Source organism: Alosa alosa, chromosome 16, assembly GCF_017589495.1.
Source record: "Alosa alosa isolate M-15738 ecotype Scorff River chromosome 16, AALO_Geno_1.1, whole genome shotgun sequence".
Lineage (NCBI taxonomy): Eukaryota > Metazoa > Chordata > Actinopteri > Clupeiformes > Clupeidae > Alosa > Alosa alosa.
Window position 1 is genome coordinate 15,950,061 of NC_063204.1, and position 23,159 is coordinate 15,973,219.

The 23,159-nt window shown below is 41.8% G+C and overlaps 1 protein-coding gene across 3 annotated transcripts in view; it reads right to left on the minus strand.

Annotated features, from left to right (window-relative positions):
* Positions 1-8,062: 8,062 nt before the first annotated feature.
* LOC125309535 (E3 ubiquitin-protein ligase RNF152-like) overlaps positions 8,063-23,159 on the minus strand; it is a 28,179-nt gene continuing 13,082 nt past the window's right edge. The window contains exons 1-3 of one of the 3 annotated variants that reach the window (XM_048266525.1): positions 21,383-22,056; positions 21,188-21,254; positions 8,063-11,770 (exon numbers count right to left, since the gene is read on the minus strand). In XM_048266525.1, the coding sequence (XP_048122482.1) occupies positions 10,863-11,516 (654 nt within the window). In that variant the 5' untranslated portion in view covers positions 11,517-11,770; positions 21,188-21,254; positions 21,383-22,056 and the 3' untranslated portion in view covers positions 8,063-10,862. Of the gene's footprint in view, positions 11,771-21,187; positions 21,255-21,382; positions 22,057-23,159 lie in introns of those variants that run through there. The other 2 variants (XM_048266523.1, XM_048266524.1) reach the window with 2 other exon arrangements.

Here is a 23,159-nt window from a genome sequence, read left to right on the forward strand (position 1 = left end):
GAGAGAGAGAGAGAGAGAGAGAGAGAGAGAGAGAGAAAATGGATTGCACTGCTTTTATAGCTTGTTGAATTAATTACGCCATTCACTGGAGATGGGCGGTTAATCGATGTAGTCTGAATTACACTTGAAAGCTGTTGTTAAGTTTAGAGGAGGGAAAGGAAATAGAGTCTGGCAAAACACAGGTGGGGAAACGTAATACACTGCCAAATTAGTAATTAAACATAAACCAATATTATTTTTCTTTTATATGGAATGCATCATTATGTTTTTGGATATTAGGTTTCATAGAGTCTCTGAGTATTTTGAGGCCTACGTGATGACCTTCAATCAATGACTTTCAATGGCATTTCATTACACCGAAGGGTAGACTTTCCTGGAAGAGGATGGCTGCTGTAGGATCCTTGATAGTTGAGATACAGTATTGGTCTGACAAGGAGGATTTGCATGTCTAAAACAGCATGTGGCAATAGCAACTAACAGCACTGGGCTTGTTTGAAAGAGACAACTGGTGAACATAACATCCAATCATTTTCAAATAGCATCAGAATAAAAAAAGACAATTTTGTGACAAGGACCAATAAAATCATCGCTGTGGGGTGAAATAAGGACAGGCACTAATCAAAATGGCACTTAAGGGCCTGACAAAAATGATTGACAGATGGGTGGTTGGGTGTGCAGAGAGGATAGTGACCTCTCTCTCAGCCAGAGGAGTGATAGAAATGGCTTTGAGACAGAAAGACGTAAGAAGGGGTGAACACTGCCCTCGGTATGATGTGAGAAGTGTGATGCAGTGTGTGAGACAAATGCAGAGGGGGAACATTTTCAAATGAATTAACCTTGTAGGGGTTACAGCTCTCGCAGCTTTCCTAGTTGAATTAGCAGGAGACAAAGGAATAACTGAGTGCGTTTACATGGACATTAATATTTCAATATTAATCCAGTTAAGACAATATTCCGAATAAGACACTGCCATGTAAACAACATTTTCTGATTGCCTTAACCGGATTAAGATCATATTCAGATTCAGAATAAGCAATAACCGAAGTATGTGGATTATTTCCAATCTTAAAGTAAGTTCTAGACATGTAGATATTATTCAGATTATAATGTCCTATTGGAATATTTGTAGTTTTTCACAAAAATTGAGCACAGCATTATGGCATATAACAACAAACTGTTTGACGACCCATGGTATTTCTTCTGTTGCGACCTTCTGGCGGCAAAGTTTCAAAGTTATTTATGAGTGGTGCTATGTGCAGCTTCAGAAAAGATTTCAGGAATGAAGAAGAAGGTATAGGCTACACTTTTGGGGTGAGGAATTAAGACTGCATAGTAGCAACAGATGCATTACAGAATCTCTCTCCCCCCATTATATTTCTAAATCTTAATAGCTTAATGCCAGCACTCTGTCAACCCCCAAAAACGGCCCTGGTGGAGGTCCTATAGGGACAGTTCCTACGATCAGAACATGCACAAAGATGCCAACTTTCCTAAAATGGTCTAGTTCCATTTACTAAGGAGACAGCAGAACATTGTGAAAATGTTTTGTGTAACAAATTAATTCACTCATTCACACACATACATACAGGTATCTAAATAAATTAATATCTGCTAATAGACTGAAATATTATTGAGTGGGTAAAAGACTGAATATTATTGAGTAAAATAGAAAAAAAGAAAACACTGTGCTGTTGCTGTGGCATACTCTGTTAAGAATGGTATTGAAATTGTGCATGTTATATATTATATTTTGATGTCTATGTAATCTGTGGACAATTCAAAACAGCAATGGACAGATAGCTACATATTATTTTTGTGCATCTGTACAGAATAGACTCGTAAACAAAAGAACAACCAAAACAGAGGCACCAAAGCCAGTTAGGAGTTGTATTTCAAAACAGTGCCGCTGCAAAGTACAGTACAGGGATGTTACATGGGCTATGTAACAGCCATGATTCCCTCAGTGCTTGCAGAATGTTTTCATCAGGTTGACAATTTGGCCTCCATTTTCATGCATCCTTTGATTACGGCTGTGTCTCTGTACATTGCTTCCACCTGGGTGGAATTCAGTGATTCCATGGTTTTAGTGGGAAAAAGTCACTGGCAAAGGAAGTGCACAGGATCAAAGCTTACTCAATTGTAACAGTTATCATGCAACACTTGAAGATGTGGGGATTTGTCCTGTTCATGTTTGCAGAGGTGTGAATATATTACCCAAACACTTACAAACCAGCACTGAGTCTCTGCATGTCTAAGGCCAAATGCATGTGATTTTAAAAGAGAGGAGAAAGCTCTGAATTGCTGTGGTTCATGGGCATACATTCTACAACCAAGCAAACATGATAAATCTCCTGCACTCTCTAACGATTTCATTAAGTGGATTCATAGATTTTTTCCTGTCTTTGCCCAGCATGTAAGCACATTCATTGGGCAACTGTATTTGTCAATTTACCAAGCCTGTGGTTGCCAGGTTTATAAAGAAAGCATTTGTCCCATGAATAGATTTCAGGACTATTTCATCTTCTATCATTATGTTGTCATTTCAGTGTAGTTCATATTCAAAATCCCAGACATAATCATCCATAAAACCATGGTGCAGGGAAATATGATATTGACCCATAAGCAGATCCTCTGACTCATATCTCAGAGGCCTGTCAATAGTCCAGCAGTATGTGGGAAAGGAAACAGCTCCTCTGTACGTGTGTGTGTGAGTGTGAGTGTGTGTGTGTGTGTGTGTGTGTGTGTGTGTGTGTGTGTGTGTGTGTGCGCGTGTGTGTGTGTGCGTGTGCGTGTGTCTGGAGCATGTTTAGCCAGATGAAAACAATGTGAAAATCAAGTTGGAAATTAACTGTGTAAATAATTCTGCATAATGTTATAGACAAAGCATGCTGGAGAGGAAAGTGTGCCAGTTTGTGTTTTCTGAGTGTGGTCTCTGTAGAGAGAACTCCTGGATGGCATGGCACAGATCCATGTAAACCCCTCTTTGAAACGTGAGAACAGATATTAAAAGGTTTAGCTCATTTTGCGTTCACGAAAAGGCATTTTAATTAACTCCCTTTACACAGGCATTAAACCTTAGGCCTCAACTCTTGATAAGGGAGAATGAGGGAGGGAGACTGCTATAGAGAAATACTGGGAAGGTTGGAAGAGATAGAGTGTTAAGAGAGAAAGAGAGAGAGAGACAGAGAGAGAGAGAGAGACCTTGTCGTCACTGAAGTGAAAATGAGGCCAGTTTCACACAGTGAGATTAAACACTTAAGGAGTAATTACTGAGGGAATATGTGCCACCGTCAGACCCAGCCGGGGAATTCCACACCCTGTGGAGCGAAGGGGCCTGATGAGCGAAAAGAGAAAAGAGAGAAACAGGGAAGACAGAGGAAGAGGAGTATCAGGAAGATAGAACTTAATGTCCAGACACTACGTGCTAATTGTAGGGAGGCCATACGTTAACTGAATTGTAAGAGCTTAATTTGAATGTAAAAATGTATCTTTGGCAGGTTTATATGTTAGCCTGACATAGCTAGACTATTCAGAATTTGAGTCTGGTACTCCACCATAGTAATGTGATTATGGGATGTGCTTTAAAGAGGAGGAATGTGCAGATTGGATAGACATAACCAATCAGAGCTACCAAATATGTGAATCCTGCGGGGAGAACAGCCAGAACAAACTTCTTCTCGACAAATGCCTTACTGTTTTCTGTTTTTTTTTTTAAGTCATTGTGATGTCAATATCTTGTACAACAGATGTAATAGCGAAATATAATCTAACTTCTCCAGCGACAGTTTTTTTGTTGAAAACAAAATCAACAGAAGCACGCTCAGGTGACTATTTGATTAGTGCACACAGCTCTAGTGTGGGCATAGAGGCTTCCCAAGTCCAGACTGAATTTTCCGATCTCAAATTTTGTAGACGGGGTAAATTCGGGCTCATCTCCAGGTTATGTGTATTGTGTTGGGTCACCCAAACACAAACTCTCTCTGAAACACACACACACACACACACACAATTCATATATTTGTCTCTGAAATGGTAAACAATTATCCCGGGAATCCAGAGTTCTCGTGGGAGCACAATATCAATTTGCTCAGCGATAGACTCTGGCAATGAGTAATGATGCACGTTACTTTTGCACCTTGCATCACAGGGAACCAATCACATTGGTGTATCTGATATAGGCGGGCCAGAGGCGAGCTAAACCGATGACAGTAGTAGTGTTATCCAGTGGCGTCGAAGTCCGGAATCAGTCAGTAAACATTGGGCATATAGTGTTATCCAATTGCGTGCAGTGTGATTTTCAAATGCATGCTTGGTTCCGCCCGTCGAGTTGGGCCATTACATTATTCGTGGCCAGACCCGTAATCTTTCGGATTTGGGTCTGGAATCTCCAGGCTAGTAAACAATACTCCTTTTACTTTACCAAACAAATGTAACAGGATCCACACCAAAAGTAAACACATGTAAATCACATACCTGCCTGATCTATTTTCAAGAATTCTTCATTCCCTGGTGCTGTCCATAGACACAGTTCTTGTGTTGATTTGAATGCACTGCCTCACCGCCTCATTAAAGGTATTTCTAATGAAATCCTGTCTCTGTGGTGACGAAAGCTGTCTGATAATGGATGCAATGCAATTAAATTTTGGTTGGCTGTTTCTGTATAATTAGTCTTGCCCTCAGCACGAGCTGGTCAGCAATTAATTTTGTTAGTAGGTATAAATCCAAGTTAATTCTTTAAGGTTTTTTTTCATAACATTATGCAGGAAATAATTGTCTTATAGGTGTTGCTGCATTCATCAGAAAGTCATGGAATCAGACTCTGAATACAAAATGTGGACAATCCGAAAAGGTAATCCACTGAGAAATAGGCCCTGACCTTTCAGACAATTAGTAAAGGAGCAGTGGTCCTGTGGAGAGATGATAAGCAAACTGGAAAAGATTGGTATTCCGCAGCAAACCTGATCCTGTCAAAATGCAACTGATGTTCCTTCCTCAACGCCCCCCACCAACTAGACCTTCCGCAGCTCTGTGCTGGTAAAGCAAATGCCTTACTGCCTGACAGCATACACACATTAAAACGTACTACCATGTAGACACACATATACATGTAGGATGTGTACATTTGGTTTAGAAGGATGAGTCCTTCCGAGCAGATAATTCATCATGCTTTGCTATCTGTTTAGCCTACATGAACAAAATGAGGAACAAGGAAAGAGGAACCACACAGAGCTTCAGCTCCACTGACTCAGATCAGTAATGGAGAAATTGAGGGCACGTGATGCTCTGTGTGTGTGCGTTTATTTTTTAACTAATCACCTGTTTCCTTGCTTTCATCTGATAGTTAGTGTCTGCATGGCTCCTGATAGCACTAAGCACTGTTATCCAAGTGGAAAGTGTATGCTGTTGCCCCTTGAAACTCACAAAGGATCCAGCTACTGAAAAACAATCCCAGTCAACACGCAAACCGGTAACCTTGTCGTCGTCAGTTTCCTCCCCCGTGCAGCTGGCTTAGAGTGAGCGAGGGAAAGAAGCACATCTCCGATGCCGGCCCATCTATCTTCCCATGTCCTTCCTTTCTCCTTGTCTGCATGTGCTCTTGTCTTTGTGGCTCAGGTTGGGCTCGGTTACAAACGCCAGGCTACAGATGTGGCCCAAACAGAGATCATCGCAGGCGGCACACCTCACTGGATTGTGAAAGTCACATTACAGAAGCACTCAATCAGGAAATGGGTTTATGTGTGTGTGTGTGTGTGTGTGTGTGTGAGTGTTAGTATATAAGGTGTGTGTGTGTGTGTGTGTGTGTGTTCAATCGCTGTTTTACCTAACAGAAACACATACTTTCCTCCACTGGGGTGTGGACTATGTCCACTAGATTTAACAGAGCACCTATAGATAACCTGTCCCTGTAGCAGCTCTGACTTCATCACAAGGCAATCAGAAATGAGAGACTGCTATGGTATCTTGTTTACTGCATAAGAGTACAACACCACAGGATGTCATTTTATGCAATGCACTCTGAGGCTATTTGCTGCACAACGGTAATTGAAAGAGAAGCAGCTGTCCATTTGAGATAATGTTGATGAGTTGTCTTAACCCATTTCACCCCATCGGTCACAATTGTGACCGGAAAAAAGTACTTAAGTACTTATAAGCCTCTAAAACTGTAACTGGGGAATATCCCAATACTCTTTCAGTAAATATTGAAACAATAGAGTGTTTCAATGAAATGTGTGCAGTGTCAAATGTCTTGAGTAAATTGTCACATAACCAGAGCTGTTTACTTCCTGGTTGCACCTTGAGAAGAGGATGACGGCCTCACAGCTCCCAAATAAAAGGTTTTTAAAGTAAGTGTTAAGTGTTAAAATAAACATAGGACAAATATTTTTTGTACACATAGTCTTTAAGGTGTCTAGTTATGATATATACATTTATAATTATTCAAATGTCTTTGGTGTGTTTGGAGAATAAGTAAACATGTTAACGGTCACAATAGTGACCGGTGGGATAGAATGTTGTATCTAGATGCACACATACTTCAACACCTACAAACACACACACATATACATACTCATACATACACACATACAGAGACATACACACACACATACATACTCACACACATATATACACACTCTCACACACACACACACACACACACACACAGACATACACTCACACACATACACATATTCACACACACAGACACACACACTCACAGACATACACACACACACACACACACACACACATATTCACACACACAGACATACAAACACACTCACATACACACTCACACACACACAAATATACACACTCACACACACAGATACTCACACACACATACACACAGACATACACACTCACACATACAAATACACACATACACACACAAATACACACATACACACACACACACACACAGATATACACGCACATACACAGATATACACACTCAGACATACACACTCACACACACACAGACATACACACTCACACACACAGATATACACACTCACACACACACAGATACACACTCACACAAATACACTCACACACACAGATATACACACTCAGACAGTGTGCATATTGTGTGTGTGTGTGTGTGTGTGTGTGTGTGTGTGCGTATATATATACACGCACACACACACACACACAATATGCACACTAACTCTCACACCCCATGCAGATACACACACAGACCATATACACTAACTCTCACAACTACATGCAGACACACACGCATGCACAGACATACACATTCAGGGTTCTATTTTAACGAGCCGAAGCTCCTGGTAAATAAACAATGTTTACATATTTTTCATATTTATTATTGGCATTGGTCTCAGTGTTCATATCAGTCAGAATACCTTTATTTTAACAAAAAAGCAATTTGAGCAACCTTTAATTGAGTATACGCATATTATCCCACCGGTCACAATTGTGACCGGTAATAAAACTCACTTTTTCATCTACCTTTCTACATTTTAAAAAATAATAATTATTGATTACTTCAAAGGGTTGCTAATAACACATGATTTGCATGTCTGGGAAAAATGTGGGCTTAAATGGGTTAAGTCACTGTTGTTATATAACATGTTCACTTCCCATTACCCAGTGGTAATTCACAAATAATCAAATTAAAATGTGCCACTGGATGTCATAAAAACTAGCTAGGAAATGTTTTTAAATGCCCAGTTATCATAAAACTGTTGACTGGGTGTTGTATGTAGACTGTGAAATGTAACAGAGAAGATTAGTAAAAACATGATCATCCATCCATAACCAAGTTGAACTCATCGGAGCAAGCTATTTCATTTAATGAAACTGGACGCTAATCTGTTGGCCGTTCTAGGTGCAACTCCTTTCCTTCAGAACACTTATGAGTGCACACATTTTGTGTGACAAAATACAAAAAAAATAAAAATATGTAGATACTTCCATTAGGTCATTATGGTTTGGGCATCACCAAATACAGTATATAGCATTCAAAGAAATCAAAAGAAAATACATAGTGCTATTGCAATGCAGTGTAGTGCTGGAAAAAATACACAAACAAGGTGAATTGATTCAAAGTATTATTTAATAGTAAACCTTGGGACATGAACAAACATCACAACAGAGGTACTGTACAACATAACGCGCACACACTCTCTCTCTCTCTCTCTCTCTCACACACACACATCATTAAATTGCCTTTCTCTCTCAAGTAAACACACACAGGTAGTATATTGTGTTAACCAGAGTCTAGACAAACTAGTACTGACTCTTTACAGTAGTTTTGTATGTTGGTGTTAAGAAAAGGAAGGTACATGTATGGGGGTAAATGAGGCAACTGCTTCCAAAATGAACAAATTTCTCAGGCACCTGTTACTTGCATATGTCAATTAGACACTTCATTTTTAATTACATAAAGTAAATATGTCAAAGAAACTACAGGGTCATCAATTAGTCGCAAAGATGTCTTATTGGCTTTTTAGATGTTCTCACTTTGAATCTTCTCAAGAAATAACCTACATGAGCCAATCAAATGTGCCAAAGCCCATAGACGGAGATGAAAGTAAATCATATTTCTGAGAGAGCAAGTTTGATTTCAGCAGAATACATTCCATCCACTGACATTGTAAAAAGACAAACATTGGCTAATTTCTGCTGGAATGACTGAATATGTTAAATGTATTCCTGGAAAACACACACACACACACACACACACACACACAATGATTACTTAACAGTCAATTTTGATATTGCCACAAAAGGAGCAAGATGCACCAGTTTGTTGATGGCTACCATCTCTGAAGGGCCATCACAAACTGACCAGGCTGGAGATATGGGATATCAGTGAGTGTATGATCAGATTATTTCACATCAGTCTACAAATCCAGGGCTCCCATGCTATCTAAATCTCTCTATTCTCCCTGCCACCTTATTGATCATTTGATCTACTTCTCGCCTATTTGCCCTAGCAGATATACCTTCTACCTCACATTAACATGCTGGGCTGTAGTATATGTTGAAAAAGTTGAACAATAAGTTAGCTGCGTTAACCACACTGTGGCTTGTCCATCCTATTAGGTTTCATTTCTCTACACAGATGGACAACTCTGGCCAACATGCTGGGCGTTTCAGGGCCAGCCGCTCCAACTGGAACACATCAGTTTCATTGTTTCCCCTTTTTATCAACTGAAAGCCACAGTTTCAAGTTCTACAGATGGTGTAATCGTTTGTCAGACATGTTGTATGTCTCACAAGCAGACAACTAATATGAACATTTTTTTTGCCAGTTTCCTTTGAATCTTGGACCAGGGAGAGAAAAAAAACATCACCACATGACCTGCTGACACTCCTCCCAGTCTGTAGACAAAAGGCTGCTTCCTCTGTCATACAAAAACACATATAACTGCAGACAGTGAAACACAATCATTGCTTTTTTGCCTTACATGTTGTCTATACAAAATGCTTCACCCTGTTTGTTTGTGTATACACTCTAAAATGAAAAGAGAAAAGAGAGAGAGCCAAGAGGAACAAGTCATTTGGCACACATGGGATAAGTCAAAGGTCTCTACAGACAACCATAGTATATAAATCAATGAGATTACTGTATAGCTAGTTAAGCTACACATAAACACACACACACACACAAACTATGATCACTGCTCCATCACTCTCTTACATGACTCAAAGCCTGCACTCAGCATCAGATCAATGAATGCAGAGAGAGTGTGTGTGTGTGTGTGTGTGTGTGTGTGTGTGTGTGTGTGTGTGTGTGTGTGTGTGTGTGTGCCATAGGCAAGATCAAACACTAACCTCTTCCCTTTTAAAAGCAGTACCTGCATTGTGTTTTCTTGGGTGGACAAGAGGACATTTAAAGAACAAAGAGACATACAGCAGTTTCTCTAGGGACTCTTCTCCAGGGACTACAGAACACATTATTGTTGTTATTACTATCCAGTCTTCTACCACTGGCATGGTGGATCTGTGCTTTAAGTTACACGCTGCTGGTATAATAGTTTTATATTAACATATATCTCCCTGTTCTGTTTAGTTTGCTTTTGACAACACCAAGATTGAGTGATCACTGCATATGCTGTTATGACCAAAAGCGTTGTCCACACACCTTATTTTCTTGGTGATCAAATGAAATAAAACACAGAGCCCATTCACAAATACTGAACTACATTGCGAGCATGTCTACATGTTAACACAGGACGCAATGTGTTGTTGTTGTTAAACTACACAAGCCAGGCCAAGGTCTAGCTACTGGATTATATTATGTCTCACATTGTGCAGTTGTGTACTCTTTTACTTACATAGGAAAAACCAAACAGTAAGTAATAAACATGAAAGTAAATGCTTCTACTGGCCAACACCTACTGAACGCATATAGACAGAGTGTCCTGCCTGTATTAGGGCTGCTCTGGGCAGGACAGACCCTGATGTTTTTTTATCCAGTGCCCGAGGCAAATTAATCAGCTCTGAGACACCTTGAGTATCCAATGACAGGGATGTAGCTGTGTTTGTGTGTGTGAATTTGGGTGTTTGTTTGTTTGTATGCAAGAGTAATTCTGTTGCATTGTATGAACTGCATATCTCCACAGTCCCAAAAAATTCAAAACAAAAGTTTAACATCCATACAATCCATGAAGCCATTTTTTAACATTCACATCCACTTTCCTCTCAGCTGCAACACATATACTGAGATCAATTCTTATTTTGTTTTGTCTTTTCAAACACAGTCCTCACCATGGGAGGATGTTAGGAGTGTGTGCTTGTGTGTGTGTGCGTGTGTGTGTGTACGTGTGTGTAAGGGCAAGTGTATGGTTAAGTGTATGGATCTCAAAACACACAGGGGCCTGTGTGTGAGTTCATCCACAGGAGATGACGGTGAAGCGCTTGGAGATGCAGGACATGTTGTGGAGCACGATGCCCAGTAAGAAGAGCAGCACGCAGGCCACCAGAATGACCGTGCACACTCCCGACCACGTGGAGCCCTTCCCACCCACACCGCCTCCCCCCACCGCTCCTCCTCTCCGCTCCTCCTCCACCTCCAGGCCCTCCAGACTGCCCAGGCCCAGGGGCTCCTGTTCAGGCATGGCCACCAACGCCACGCCGCTGCCCTTGCCCCCGGGCCCCAGGCCTGCCGCCCCGCCCGGCAGCAGCCGACAGCCCAGTTCCCCCGGCAGCAGGGCCCGCTCCTTGGCCATGGGCAGGGGCAGCATGTAGCAGCCATTGCTGGGCAGGCGGATGAAGACAGGCGTGTGCTCGGAGGCGTGCGGGATGGCCACCACCGCCACCAGGTCTGGGTCGTCGGGCAGCTGGGAGACGGACAGGCCGGCGGGCAGCTTGGTGATGCGGCGGCACCACGGGCAGCGCACCTCGCGCTGGCCGCCCCGCATCTGAGTCAGGCACACCGAGCAGCATGTGTGGTGGCAGTCCAGCAGCTTGGGCCGCCGCCGCGGGCTGTAGTAGTTGAAGCAGATCTGACACTCCAGGATAGAGTCTTGGGACAATGTCTCCATTGCTGTGCTTTTCAACTGTCTGCTTGACACCTTGCTTGCGTACTTGCTTTACTGAGAAAATCCGCAGACTGGTTGGTTTAAACAAGTCTTTAGCCAAGGCCGTCTTGGTTGGAGAGCCTCAATGAGATCTTGTCGGAATGTGTTTGTCTAGGAAATATAGAACTCCAACAGCTATATAAAAAGTAGAAAAGCCCGGTTGGAATGTTCTTATCAAGGAGATGTCACAGAGCATTCCAGGTCACGTGCTGCTCCATCTGTAAAAAGCACATGCAAAGACACTGATTACACCAAGTCATCAAGAGAGTCTCCCTGAAGACTTCTTCCCCCAGTCTTTCCATCACCCATTAATCCATCCCTTGTGTAAGAGCACTATTTGTGCTGTGAACCATGTAGAAACGGTCATTAATTAACATTTATAGCCAATTAAAGTGCAGAATTCAAAAGGTCATCTGCTTCCAATGGGAGGTTTTGTTTACAGACACGACAGAGGTGTCGAATGTCACCCTGTATTTTTTTTCAGTGTTTCTCACGAGACAGGGATGGTGACTGGATTCAGACGGATGACAGGTTCAGCTGCTGCATGACTGAATAAACAAACTGGAAGGAATACAAATGGGCTGCAGCACCTGCCTGCGCACCAACACAAGCCAAAACAGCCCAGTGCCTTTCCTAAGTCCTCTCTTCTTACACATCTAATAGCCCCTTGCCTCACTTGACTCATCTCTCATTTCTTTTTCTCAAACCGCAGAACCAAAACAGAGCAACAGCTGGGAGGCGTTCGGGCAGGCCGGCTCATCTACCTGCAGCCTCAGAGGGGACTGGCCAATTGCCTAGTCTGCACGCCGGCTAAAGAGGCTTATGCTAGCTGACTAAAGCCGTGCTAAACTGGAGCCATTTCTGCTCGTTAGCGTCACCAGTCTCTCTTATCGGACTTGCTTACTGTAGCTTGCGGCTAAATGATACATCCCCGCTTAAACCAGAGGCAATACTCCCCTTACTCATTGGGTGACCTACTTTCTCTCTTTGCCATGCCAACATCTTGGGGAGAAAAGAAAGAAAATCCTTGGTAATTTCAGAGGGTAGGGAGAGAGACAGACAGACAGACACACACACAGTGAGAGGGTGAGGGAGAGAGAGAGGAAGAAAGAGAGAGAGAGCTACCCTTCATGAGCCATGCAGACATCCAGAGGGTAGCTTTACAATCCCTTTCTAAGATAAGGGTTTGCTTTGATCTGACATTAATGCTGTGTGGCAAAACACCATCTCACTCTTTCCCTGCCTGCCTCCCTCAATCCCTCCCTACTTTCATTTTTCCACTAATTCTCTAATGTTGTGTGGATATATTAACCTCCTACTGAGCGGAAGATGGGATAAAAGCACTTTTTGAACTATAAAACTATGCAATTTAGAAAAAAAAGGGGGGAAAACCTTTATCACCACACTTTCAAATGTTTTTCCCAAACATTATTTATGCACTGTACATTGGTTCATGCATGTAAACCATTAATTACAAATTGTATTAATTATAGTATTAACATTCACCAGTGCTGTTAACATCTGCATACTGAAGACCTAACTGATGAAATTGGACATTGATGCATGTTATCCCCTGATAATCATACAAACCAACATACTGAACACCAACAGGAGAAGAGAGGAGGTGAGAGGAGACAAGAGGAGAGGAAAGGAGAGAAGGGGGGAGAAGAGGAGAGGACAACACGTTTCATGGTGCAGCCAGATGTTTTCTCAGCACTAGAGGAATTATGGGTATTATGGGGTGTTTAACGGTGGTAATGATTTTAGATGTGACATCATATTGTGGCAGGAGCAATGACAAAACACGTAGAGAGCAATCTATGTTTACCCAAGTACCCAACCAACTCTCATATCACAGAAAAAACAGGAAGCGAGACGATATTAATCAGTATAATAGTCTGCACACATACGAGTTCACTCCCTTACCATTGTTCTTAGCAGTGTGGGATAAGGGGTGTTAAAGGATCACTGAACCCAGGCCACAAAGCCATATTAATTAACATTTCACATTTCACTAACATTTCACTTCCTAATGGTTTTCAGTGAATAGGAACTCTGACTCATATGGCTGCAAATCAAACATGTCTATTTCACACTGGGTTTCAGCTGGCTTCTTAAAAAACTCAGTGTGAAGTCTTCCTTTACATAATACTGAAATTATATGATTTACAATTAAAATATCAGACTCAAATTTCAGACCACAGTCTGTATAAGACCAGTGTACACATACAAAAGGACAGTTAAGCACAACTAAAACAAGCAATCCTTTTTCTTTCCCTCAGCTCCCCTGTTGTCTTACAGATCACCTCAGCTAATTTAACCACTATTAATCATCTCATTTAATACCACTCCTATCAGTCAGGCAAATACACTCGTAAGGTAACTGCACTGCCATCGAGTGGGCCTAACAGCTTGTCCTAACTGCACGCGAGCGTTCAACTGTCACATACAGTAGCATTGAATGCTCTCCACACTGAATCTGTTCAATGTGCCATTCTACTGAGACATGTTTCTCATTCCACACAGCAGAACAACAATGCTCTCCACTGCTTCAATGGAAAACAAAGTAATCAAACTGATTTTGTCACCAACGCTCACTCACGTCCCATGCCGTTAGAATACGGTGTAAGTGATATTTGGCTTGTCTTTGACTTCCTCTGTCCCTACTGTCTCACAGCAGCAGAAACTTGTATGTGAGAGTAGACCCACTGAATGACAGACTGCCTCTAACCAGCAAAGACTGGGGTGGGGATGGGGGTTGGCTTTGGTTTATGGGGTTGTTGTACAACCGCAAGGTAGAGCAGCAACCACCTCTGGGTGTCTTTGTGAGAGACATGCTTCAGGAGAGTCTTCACATTACAGAAGCAAGGACACACTAAAGTGCTAAAGTGGAACAGAGAGAGAGAGAGAGAGAGAGAGAGAGAGAGAGAGAGAGAGAGAGAGAGAGAGAGAGAGAGAGAGAGAGAGAGAGAGAGAGAGAGAGAGAGAGAGAGAGAGATAAAGACGAGTCATGGAAGAAAGTAGGAAACAGGAAGGAACAAAAGGGCGGAGGAGAAACTGAAAGAGTGGAAAGAGGAGCCCAATAACATAAGCAAATGAAAAATTGCTGCTGCACTTCATCCTCCTGAGCACCCCTTTGAGCCTCTCATAACAGAGCAGTGGCCTATCTGAATAGAGGCAGATGATGCCCACTAAACCAGGTGCTCTCAGCCTCCCCACCATACATCATCACACTGAGACCCAGGCTTCACAGGGTCTGCAACGAAAGCACTCCGTTCGTGGAGCGTGAAAATAGTTTTAGAAGACTGGTCTAATTTTTTTGAACATATGCACCGCTATCACGTCTGGTGTAGCCAGTTCCATTGATCACAGTAGAAGCTAAATGTTGCAGCAGCAGACGCTACATGAACGGAACATTTCAGTTATGTGCCCAGCGTGGCCTCCCTGTTAGACCGACAGATCTACCACTGCCACTGAGCATCAGAACCACAACACAGAACTCAATTGTGTTGATGCTGGACTCACATCACATGATCAAATGGAGTCATGGCACACAGCTAGACTATCATCACCCAATAGCTATACCAATATGTTGTCTTCCCTTAGATAAAAGACACCCGATTAGTGCTTTATGGGTTCAGTGAAATTTTCCAGTGTATGGATGCTATACTTCAGTTCAGAGACAGGTTGTGATAGGAGCAAGACATAAAATCCATATAACTCTAATTTTTATCAGCTCTAAAAATGGCTGTTAATAATTCCATTTATGAGCATGGTCTAGATGCAGATTAGACAACTACAATATTCCCTTCAGAGTAGAAAATCTGAGTGGAGGGGAGCGTTCACAATAAATAAATAAATACCATTTATTTTCAAAGTGACAGTGTGCAAAAGGTCCCATGATGCTAGTGTGTGGCCAGAGGAGTGTGAAGCCAGAGATATGAGATCCTTCACACACACGAGCAGACATTTCAGCATGGGTGTGAAGCCAGAGATATGAGATCATTCACACACACGAGCAGACATTTCAGCATGGGTGTGAAGCCAGAGATATGAGATCATTCACACACACGAGCAGACATTTCAGCATGGGTGTGATTGTGCGAGAGGCTAATCAGCAGGGACAAACCACCCAGGGAGCATCTGAGAACCAACGTGAGAAAATGGGGCTAAACACTCTCACTCACACACACACACACACACACACAATACCTCTTTCACTGTCACTTAAGTCACTAAGGCTTAATGTTGTAGGCGGTCACATTAATTTAAAGGCAGACCGATATAAGCAGCTTCTTGAGGCCAGGTGGTCACTTGGGGCCAGTAATATACATCATTTATGACAAGACTGATCAAAGTCCAAAAAAGAAACAACTCATTTAAAGTGATGCAGCACCACAAGTATTGAATTCACACACTGACAGAAAAAAAAACACGGAGTGACCTCTTTGCAACCACCAAGTAGAGGCACATTACAAGTGCTGTGGTGGCTAAGGACTTATATTGCCCTTCTCCAAAATGTGTGCTACATGGATTCTATTCCTTTAAATTAAGAAACTAGAATGACATAAATGCTTCAATTAATATATCCAAAGCCATGCATTTGTGTGTGTGTGTGTGTGTGTGTGTGTGTGTGTGTGTGTGTGTGTGTGTGTGTGTATTTGCGAGGAGGGGGGCTATTCTCAAGAAATGCCCTGTAACAGTTCCCTGTCACCTTGTCATTGTTGATGGGTGTCACTCATAACACACAGTCTGGCCTCTAGCAGAAGGCCCTGCCAGTCTGGCACCCTTATGAAACCTCCCAGAATTCCCGTCGACTCCCTCATCTCCTTCTCACTGCATTATGACGCAGTTGGGATCAAGAAACTATGTAAGTAACATGCAACAATATGTATTTATTCAAAGAGTCCATATATTATACAGGCTTATGTAAATCATGAAATACTAAGTAAACAAAAATTGAATAAATATACTTTGTAAAGACTAAACATATTCTTATAATAGCAGTTATGCCTGAAGACCACAGAGATAGAGGGAAGCAAATTGCAACAGTTTCAGGTGGTTTATTAAAATGTATCTCTATGTTTAGACTATAACTCAGCCAGGCACCACATAAAGAAAACATTTACAATGGACAAAACATTCAGGAAATGGATGCATGTTGTTCCACAGTACACTCCGGGACCAATACAACCAGTGCAGACAACATGATAAAAAATAGTCTAAATACACTTGCAGACTAACAGAATTTCCCAAGGAGATTAACAATGAAAACTGAACTGAGTCATGCCTTAAATTAACAGTGTACATTCAGTTGAGAATCGCTACAACACAAACACTCCCTCAATGCAACACCTTCTGTACAACACAACGATCACTATAGCTGTAGCCCTGCTGTGTAAAGTGACCCCACCCTTAGAAAATATCTTTACCAAAATTGCCTTGTTTACTTTCTGTCACTAATTGCCTGCTATCTGGCCCTTATCCCTAATGCACTTGAAGTCAGTACTAATGGTGGAAAGCCCAATCTCTGCACCGCGATGGCCAGAGTGCTGTGACTCACAGTTGACATCGACAGAATCAATAGACCAAGCCTCTGATGACACAGCCATTTTCCTATCAATCGGCTTTTCCACAGGTTACTGCATTAAAGGGGGATTATTATTCCTTTGACAAGCTGAGGAGTTGGCAGAGGAACAGACTTATGTAATGTGTTTATTATCAGTTGCCCAAAACACTGAGGTTCTGTTATGGCTTCAGTGTGGTCTTGGCTTGACAACCCTGAGCCTTTCAAGGACATAGGGGGTTTCATTTCCCATAACAGGCAAGCAGTCCTCTGTGTTGCTGAACATGAAGAATTCCTTTCAGACAGGGGCCAGAATTTTTTCTGAGGTTTCAAACACTTTTATTTTAAATGCAAAACCTTACAGATCACCAACAACAGTTGGCACTAATACAAATTTTGCTAGCATGTTAACTCTAATGTCTCTTGATGGACACAGCAAGCCGTGGCCTACTGGTTAGCACTTCGGACCTGTAACCGGAGGGTTGCCGGTTCGAACCCCGACCAGAAGTGCCCTTGAGCAAGGCACCTAACCCCTCAATGCTTCCCGAGCGCCGCTGTTGATGCAGGCAGCTCACTGCGCCGGGATTAGTGTGTGCTTCACCTCACTGTGTGTACACGGTGTGTGTTTCACTAATTCACGGATTGGGATAAATGCAGAGACCAAATTTCCCTCACGGGATCAAAAGAGTATATATACACTATACTATACTATACTACACTACTATACAGCACTTCGTCGTGCATAGCCAAGGTGGATAGTTGCAATGATAGGTGTGTTTATCTGTCCTCATGACCATTAACCAACTAAATGAATTAGAACACAGTACCAGAACTAGTTGCCAATTTAAAAATATGCTTCAAAATAATGCTGATGCATACTGTTGCAGATTGCAAGATGTGTTATGTTCCACAATGTTTGGCTACACTGTACATATTGTTGTAGTTGCAAATAAATGCACCAAATAAATATCCCAAATTAAACATTAGAAGACTCTTCTGCCTGAAAGGGTGCTCCAGTCTGGCCATTGGATGTGTTGATAGTGCGGCTTCATCAACATGTGTAATGTGTGTGCTGGGTGTCGTCTGGAGTCTCAGGCACCTGTCAGTGCAGAGAGACGAGCCGCGGAGGAAACTGACACACAGCCACGGAGATAATCCATAGCGACTGGTGTCAGTGTGACAATGACACGCCGTGGTAAAACACAAGCCGATCAATGAGGTGATTGACAGAAGAGGCCTCCAGCAGCCAGCTATTGAGAGGCAAAGATGCATCCAGAGATGATCCATCAAACATGCACACATGCCTAGATTAGATAATACAATACCTGCCACACACAAATACACACACACACACACACACACACACACACACACACACACACAGACACACACAAAATGCACGTTCATGCACACAATCTGATTCATATCATTTTAAACACCTCACAAACTTATCTAACAAGACTGACTCAAATTCTTTCAGCATCTCAACTGCTAAACACCTTTCAGTGGCACATTTGCAAAGAGCCCTATGTAATCTCTTCCTTAAACCCTTCTCAAATGTTAATGTCAACATCCTGATGTATGGTACAATGCACAGACTGAGGAACTAGTTTGTAAGTCACAAGAGTTTGGCATTTTGAAGTTTATGTATTATTTTATGCCAAAAGTTAGGAGTTATTGTAAGACACTGAAGAAGGAACATTTGAGAAATGGCAATACTATTTCATCCATATGTCCATAGTCAAGTGAAGGGTTGAACTTGTCAAACTGTCACTTCAAATATTCTAGAGATGAATGAATACTGCATCACTACACTTCCACCTCAACACAAATAAACTGACATTGTAAACACAAAATAATAAATAAGTTTACACTAAAGTTTAGATGTTTGACCATTAAACAATAAATCAATCAAAACAGGGAATGTTGATAGACAATGACTAAGCATGGGCTATCAGTAATGGCGCCACATTACACAATGATTTCTCATGTCACAGTTTACTAAGCTATCTTACATCCAAGCGTCTTGAAAATAAATTGAGTGAAGTGTTTTCATAACAAGGGAATTATTTCACAACCAGAGAAAGTAAATTAGATCGGCTCGCCCCACAGTGCCAAACCCTCCTCCGTCCTCTGGCAATTAGACAGCCATCCAATGCTTTCTGCCTTTTTCGCCTCAAAAAATGTTTCCCATGTGTTGCCAATTCAACATCCTTTGATGTCTGATTTCCCCCCTGACACTCCTGCTGTCGGACAACTCTGCAAAAATAAAATGCACTCAAGGAACAAAAAAATGTAAAATGGATGGTATGAAGGCGACATGTTTTTGCAAACCCTCAAAACAACTAAACAAATGACAGGTGAGTAACATCAAAGGGTGAGTTTTTGACAGCCATTTATGGGGGTGAGGGGGGTCTCACAGTGGTGAGGAGGAGATAAACAGTCGGAAGGGCGAAGACCCAGAATACTCCATTTTGGTGCAGCGTTTGATCCGAGATTAAAATGCAAACACAAACAACCACACACAAAACCAGAATGATACATAAAGCAGTGATACAAACATGGCCTATAGAGTACTGAATGTATGGAGACATGCAGGCTATTCTCACTTACAGTAGACACATCTCTCAGTCATTCGAGGAGTGTGTGGTCTTCATACACCAAATATGTGTGCAATGTATAAGTTTTGATTGCACTACATAGACAGAGTGTTCCTGAAAGAAACAAGCAACCTGCATAATTTGCATTTGGCCTATACATGAGCAAAGGTCAAAGCTGTTCCACCTCACAAATGCACTGAGGATGCATCAAAGACAAATTACGGTGTCTAGGTAGTCATAGAAACACTAAGGGCTGTATTTACAGTCTGCATTGTTCTAAGCCTTAAAAACCCTTTTTAAAACACAGCTAGTATGCGACCAGCTAAACAGGGAGGTAAGAATTATGTTTAGGTGGCCAGGCAGTGTAATCATCATAGGTCATAAATGAGGGGTATTCATCTCTAGACAGGTGCAGGTGATGATCAGCCGTCAATATAAAACAACAATTTATGAAAGCTGATTATTCAAGAGGGGTTTGCATGTTAGTGACTTGTGAATTAATTACAATAAATTACAATATAAACACCCTGGGGTTTGCTTTACGAGTGTCTAATGTAGTTGTTTGGGCAGTTTAAGTAGAGACTTCCTATAATGTAAGTAACAAACTGCATTGTTGGAATAGGCATGATGACGTTTTGCCTTCTGTTTACTTCCCAGTCACCATGGTAATAAACATGTTGGTGCATGGACAGTGAGCAAGTCAGTGTAAAGAATAACGGGTTGTTTAGCCTATTTTAAGCCTTTTTTAGCATAGGTTTGTAAAAGAATAAACATTTATTACAGAGCCATAAAGTGATACAAGATTTTGGAGCCAGTCAAACAGTATTGCATTTCTCTGGAAATTAACAATTGTCATATTATGACTTAAACGTTTCAAATGTTAAGTCATTTGATGTCTCAGGCAGGAGCATGACCTTTTTGCCAGTTTTAGAATAATTGATTACCCCCTCAGCACCAAATGTTACCCAGTATGCATGATATTAAAAATGCCCTCAGAGTGTAGCACAGTAGCTGCCTGTCTGCTCTAGGTGTTAGCTGCAGCAACTCGAACTAGGTAGCACCGATTTCTTGCACCGAGCCAGAATTCTCCTTTAAGTTCGCTACAATGTAGCACACAATTGCAACAAAAACAACAAATGGGTTTGCATTTCATGTTGTCCTCCCAAGAGGGTAATACAGTTGATGTTTTCAAAGAAAAATCACTCATAATTTTTTCAGCATATACCTTCCCTCATAGATCATAATGGCCTAGACGAGAGAGTGCAAACCCAGCAGCTCACTCTTAGTAATTAAACGGAAATGGAGCAAAATGTCATAGGCTAGCTATTGACCTCTCCAACATTTAACAAAGAGCACTTAAGAGTAAAAAGCTTTGCCATAACCCATCAGAGAAAGCACCCAAAACTAATCTAAAACAATCGATTAAAAAAGCTTTAATAATGAACAGCATGAGAAAGAGAGACACATACCTTCTCTGATAGGGAAATGGACATAAAATCAAAAGGCGACTCAACACTCCATAATGTTGTGTGGTGTCTGAAAAGAAAACAGGACAAAAGAAAAATGAACTTAAAAAAGAAAGCTGTGCTCAGTTCTGTGCACAACTCAATTTCTACTCTACACCCCAAATTCTTTAGCTGCAACATTTCAAAATAGTAACTCACGGTTTTGAGAGGGAAAAAATGTCTGCATCCTGGAGACAGAAACTGTGGTCACTCAAGTTACCAAAGTTCATGAGTGTTAGTAGTAGTATTAACAAGAACAAGTTCAGATGTCTTGCAGACAAAACACAGACATGAAGTCTAAGAAGGATAAATTGAGGTGATGTAAACATACTAAATAATACCGATAGGATTATCCAACGGAGTAGAATTTGAACAGCTGGTAGTGTGCTGTTGCTAGCACTGGTGCTCTACAGTAAGCCTGAAATAAAGTGTATTACTTTATACTGCAGTGGCTGAAAAAGCACAATTGATGCAGAATCCAGTACTAAAGACAAGGTCATTGATAATCGATATGAAGCAGACAAGATTCTTAAAAAAGGCTAAGCAAACTTGGATAATGATGAAGCACACCATGGACAACCGCTCCACAGTCGATAAGGCACACAAGAGAGATTGCGCGAGGTCTAGATGACAAACGCTATGAAACAATGTGGCCGGTGGCCCTGACCTATAATGCAAATGCTCAGTCTGTCAGTGGAATACTCAGGGAGTCAACAGGGCAGGCTCTGTCTAAACACGTCCAGCCACACCCTCACACACACGCACACGCTCAGGCACACAAGCACATCTTAGACACATTGCATTGTGTCCTGTGGATGATTCTTATCCATTTACTGTAACCTCTTCACTGTGGTGTGATATATAGATAGAAAAATGGTTTGCTGCATAAGTATCTCAAATATGATCAAATAATTACAATGTACTGTATATTAGTGTTATGCAATGGTATGCATACTCGCAATATAACCAAGTACCAAGCCAAAAGCACAGGAGAGCAGGGATGAAGCTGATTTGTTTGTGCAACATGAACAAGAACCACTTAACTGACACTGAATGTATCCACCACTGTAGTATTTAACTGTGAAGGACGGATTGTTTTTTTTGGGATCAAATCAGGGATATAAATAAGCACATTCAAGGCCACCTTGTACATGCAACCGTACCTCTGAGAGACATTCAAAACTACTGACTCAACTTTCAACATATTTCAGTTGGGAACACTTTTGCCAAATTCATTAGAGTGACCACACAGCATTACAGCGGCTTCCATTTCACCTACAATATGATTAATTACTGAAGCAAATTAGCTGGGGTTAAACTGCCTGCTAACTGTGGCACTTCAGCGACAAGTTAAAATTACTGCCGATACAGCAAGGCCTGTGACACCAGGCTGAAATGCTCAGAGAAGGGCAAACCAGGTGACCACACAGGAAATGACAGACCATACTTCAAAATTAGAGGGATAAATAGAGACCGACAAAGAGAGAGACAGTGAGAGAAATAGAAAGAGAGAGAGATGGAGAGAGAGACAGTGAGAGAGAAAGAGAGGGGGGGCTCTAACAGAAAGTAAAGTGTGGACTGAGCACTGGCTTGTCCTTGAGCTAACAGTGTGACACTCAGTCAAAGCTTTCGCCACAGGCCCACTTTATAACGACACACACACACACACACACACACACACACACACACACATCTACCATCACTGCCCCAACACCCTGCACCAGGACCCCTAGAAGAGTGATTCACTTACCCATCTTCACTTTTTTTCCTCTCAAAATCTGGAACCCCATTCCAAGCCATACCACTCGCCCCATAACCACATCCCCCAGATCAAATCATACACAGCCTCCCCTGAAGACAACATTCCCATTTCTCCCTCCCCAGTAACCTGCTTGCTGTCCATCTCCCTGCCCCATAACTGCATTCTCCTCTCCCC